At 46.0% G+C, this 4,240-nt stretch overlaps 1 protein-coding gene across 1 annotated transcript in view; it reads left to right on the forward strand.

The window, feature by feature from the left end:
* Positions 1-4,240, forward strand: part of LOC106805647 (semaphorin-2A-like) — a 13,375-nt gene that overhangs the window by 8,316 nt on the left and 819 nt on the right. The window contains exons 3-7 of the mRNA XM_014807335.1: positions 1,081-1,177; positions 1,464-1,619; positions 2,262-2,492; positions 2,945-3,005; positions 3,940-4,222. Coding sequence (XP_014662821.1) covers positions 1,081-1,177; positions 1,464-1,619; positions 2,262-2,492; positions 2,945-3,005; positions 3,940-4,222 — 828 coding nt within the window. The remainder of the gene's footprint in view (positions 1-1,080; positions 1,178-1,463; positions 1,620-2,261; positions 2,493-2,944; positions 3,006-3,939; positions 4,223-4,240) is intronic.

A 4,240-nucleotide genomic window follows, 5' to 3' on the forward strand; every position in this document is an offset into this window, starting at 1 on the left:
ATCCTCCTCATCATCGTCACTTTTCTGGTTCATCATCATCCTCCTCATCATCATCACCTTTCTGCTATCGTCTGCCGTGATATTCCATTGTAGGATTGCGTGATTGATGGGAGGTGGTGGTGGGAAGGTTCCATTGTGTGAATACGTGGGGGTGGTGGGGTGTCGGGTATGCGCTCGCGTCGTGAGCTGATCGGCGATTGTCGGCAGCTGTCGCACGTAATTCTCTGCAAATTGTCACGGCGACAGAAAGAACGAAGAGAACGGGGCGAGTCGAACTAATATCGGGTAAAATTTCTAGCTTTTTAAGCTTCGCGTTGTTCCAGCGACGCTGTGGGAATACCGACGGAAAGCTGACGGGAATGGTGTGGGAGGGAGTGCGAGGTGAAACGCACGGAGGAATGGGATGAGGTGGAAGGAGAGAGAGAGAGAGAGAGAGAGAGAGAGAGATATATATATAAATGGCAAAGGGAGTGAAACAGAGCGGGGAAGGCGAAAGAGAGGGAGAGGGACAGAGAAGGGAAGGAGAGCGAGCGACTGAGAGACAGATGTGGAGAGAATGAGAGGGGGATAGTGTGCGAGAGAGAAGAGACGGGGAAAGGAGAGAGAGCGAAGAGAATCGGAGAGGAGAGAGAGAAAGAGAGAGAGAGAGAGAGAGAGAGAGCGAGAGAGAGAGAGAGAGAAAGACAGAAAAAGAGAGGGGGTATAGTGAAAGAGAGCGTTCTCAGCAGCTTGTACACGTATCTATCTGTACTTCATTATGCTATACGTCGTTTTCATCGTGAGGGTTTGATGTGTGTAACTTCGCAAGGATAAATGGCGTGTACATGCGCGGTCATATAGCCGTCATACCAGATCATTCGCGTAGTTTGCCTTGATTTATTGCTTCTGATCACACGTGAATGCCCTCATAACATAAACATCACTGGTCTTCTTTCTGCGATCACGTGGTCTCTCTAATGTAAATATTTGGTTTCTATAATCTCTGCTGACCGTTATAGAACCAGGCGTAATGATGGCGCTAGAAAATTTTCGTGGTTTTTGATAACGTGTGTTATATTTGTGTTTGTTTTTCTCTCTTAGCCGGATCTTAGGAAGTACAGTCCCTACCCACCAGCTGGATCAGGCGTAGCTAAATGTCCGTTCAACCCCAACGACCCTTCCACTGCCGTGTGGATAGGTGAGCTGTTGTTATCGTCATGATCGCGTACACTGTGTGTTCCTTGTGCAGTTTATTACTCAGTACACAAGTGCTCTTGTTAATTTTTATGTTAAAATTGTTTGTATGTTAAAATTTAATTTGTTTAATACATTAATTCACTCGTTTATTTCTTTATTTATTATTTGTGATATCAGTTTTGTTTGTTTGTTGCTGCTGCGGAGAATGAGGGCTGTTGTTGTTGTTGTGTTTGATTCGATGTCATGCTCCGTGTTTAAATAACGTTCGTTTGTTTTTCGTGCTGCAGAGAAGGGTAACCCTAGCGACATCCCGTCCCTCTACTCGGGCACCCAGGCACACTTCTCCAGCGACCCACTCATCTACCGGCCGAGTCTCTTCAACGACGACCTTCCGCTACACGACTTCATACGTACCTCTCCCTCCGACTCGAAATGGCTCAACCGTAAGTATACGCACATGGGAGGGGAGAAAGGAGGGGCATGGATGGGGAGGGTGTAGTGAGTGTATTCAGCAAGTACCTTCATCCAGGCGATTTCATATGTACCTCTCCCTCCGACTCGAAATGGCTCAACCGTATGTACACGCGCTGGGAGAGGGAGGAGGGGAGAAAGGAGGGGCAGGGATGGGGAGGGGGTACAGTGTATTGAGCAAGAACTTTTCTCTGGGCGACTTCATATGCACTGCTCCCTCTGACTCCAACTGGCCCAATACACACGCGGGGAGGGGAGAGAGGAGGGGGAGGAGGGGCAGGGATAGAATCATAGAGAATGTGGAAAAGAAATTGTTTTTATATATATATTCACTCGCGACATAATACATAATAACAGATAATCTTGCGCATGTCGGAACCCACAACGACGCCCCGCCATTCTTCACGATCTTAGTAACTTTGTCCATCGCTGCAGAGCTCAAGTTTTTATTTACTCCTGACATAATACACAGTAACCAATAATCACTAATCAATAAATAATCAATAAATTAATTAATAAGTAATCAATAAGCTCGTGTCGTAACCGCGACGACACTCTGATGAGATGATTCGTGATTCTTTACGATCTAACCTCACGTCCTTCGTCGTCCGCAGAGCCGAAGTTTGTCGGATCATTCGACATGGGCGACTACGTCTACTTCTTCTTCCGCGAGACGGCTGTCGAGTACATCAACTGCGGCAAGCGCGTGTACTCGCGCGTCGCGCGCGTCTGCAAGAAGGATAATGGCGGACAGAACGTGCTCATGCAGCACTGGACCACCTACATGAAGGCGCGCCTCAACTGCTCCATCCCGGGAGCATTCCCGTTCTACTTCGACGAGATACGTGAGTGTGCGGGCGGGCGTGCGTGCAGGGGTGTTTTATAGTATTATAGTTTAAAAAGAATTATTAAGCCTTAGACTGTATATATAATGTTATTATATTCTATATTTCTACTTCTATTTCTAATATGTTCTACTTCGACGAGATACGTGAGTGTGCGGGCGGGCGTGCAGGGGTATTTTATAGTATTATAGTTTAGAAGGTATCATTAAGCTTTAGACTGTATATATTATGTTATTATACTCTATATTTCTACTTCTATTTCTATTCTGTTCTACTTCCACGAGATAGTAGAATTTTATAGTATTATAGTTAAAAAAATATTATTAAGCCTTATACTGTATAATATATTGTGGCTTTTGCGATTCATACAGATATTATTTCCAGAAAGTGCGAGATTTTCTCGCTGACATTATATTATATTATTTTATATTATATATTATTCTCTCTTACAGAGGACGTCTACAGGTCGCCGGACAATGACACGGTGTTCCATGCTGTCTTCACAACATCTCTGTAAGTACTGTGGTGAAATTATTTAGCTGTGAATATTTAACATTAAATCTCTCCCTCACACACACGTACGCGGACGCAGGCACGCATGTGCGCACATGCACGCAACCATCCATCAACACCAGCATTCACGAGCAGAATGTCTCGCTAACACTTTACTTTAATCTGATTTGGCTTGCCATTAGCGTCGTCATGCGAGTGACTATTAACGTGTTTTAATCGAATTAACTATAATGTCTCACTCGTAACTGCGTATATTTCGCTCACACCCTCCGCGGCAATGTAATGCGTCATTATGGCCATCGATCAATTAGCCAGCGATGATGCCACCTAGAAAGACATCTCAGCGAGCGCGCGCGCATGCGAGGCAATCAATCCGACTGATCCAGTCTTAATGAATGCCAGATAAACGACCACGTGTCAGCACCACGCGTCGTTGTCGTTGCTGTTGTTGTCGTTCTCCTAGCGTTGTTACTGCTGTTAAAATCTTCTCTCTGAACAAAATATCGTGTTAGGATGTAAATGTACATTCACGTCACAGATCGATTGCATCATCATAGATGCGTGTATGTGGATGCGCGATGTGATAGTAACAGGAGTAATGTATATTTCGTATCTGTTGCTCACACGTCTAAAACGTATCCACACATTTCACATACATCTCACACTTTCCTCACACGTATCGCACACATATTTCACAAATATTTCACACGTCTCACACGTCTCACACATATCACACATATCACACATATATCAAATATGTACACACGTATCTCACACGTCTCTCACACGTCTCTCACACGCTTCTCACACGTATCTCACACGTATCTCACACGTATCTCACCCGCATGAACGGTCTCGTCGGCTCGGCGGTGTGCATGTACAGCTTCTTGTATCTCACACGTATCTCACACCTACCTCACACGTATGCCCGCAGGAACGGTCTCGTCGGCTCGGCGGTGTGCATGTACAGCTTCTTGTATCTCACACGTATCTCACACCTACCTCACACGTATGCCCGCAGGAACGGTCTCGTCGGCTCGGCGGTGTGCATGTACAGCTTCTTGTATCTCACACGTATCTCACACCTACCTCACACGTATGCCCGCAGGAACGGTCTCGTCGGCTCGGCGGTGTGCATGTACAGCTTCTTGTATCTCACACGTATCTCACACCTACCTCACACGTATGCCCGCAGGAACGGTCTCGTCGGCTCGGCGGTGTGCATGTACAGCTTC

Source organism: Priapulus caudatus, unplaced genomic scaffold (assembly GCF_000485595.1).
Source record: "Priapulus caudatus unplaced genomic scaffold, Priapulus_caudatus-5.0.1 Scaffold122, whole genome shotgun sequence".
NCBI classification, from domain to species: domain Eukaryota; kingdom Metazoa; phylum Priapulida; class Priapulimorpha; order Priapulimorphida; family Priapulidae; genus Priapulus; species Priapulus caudatus.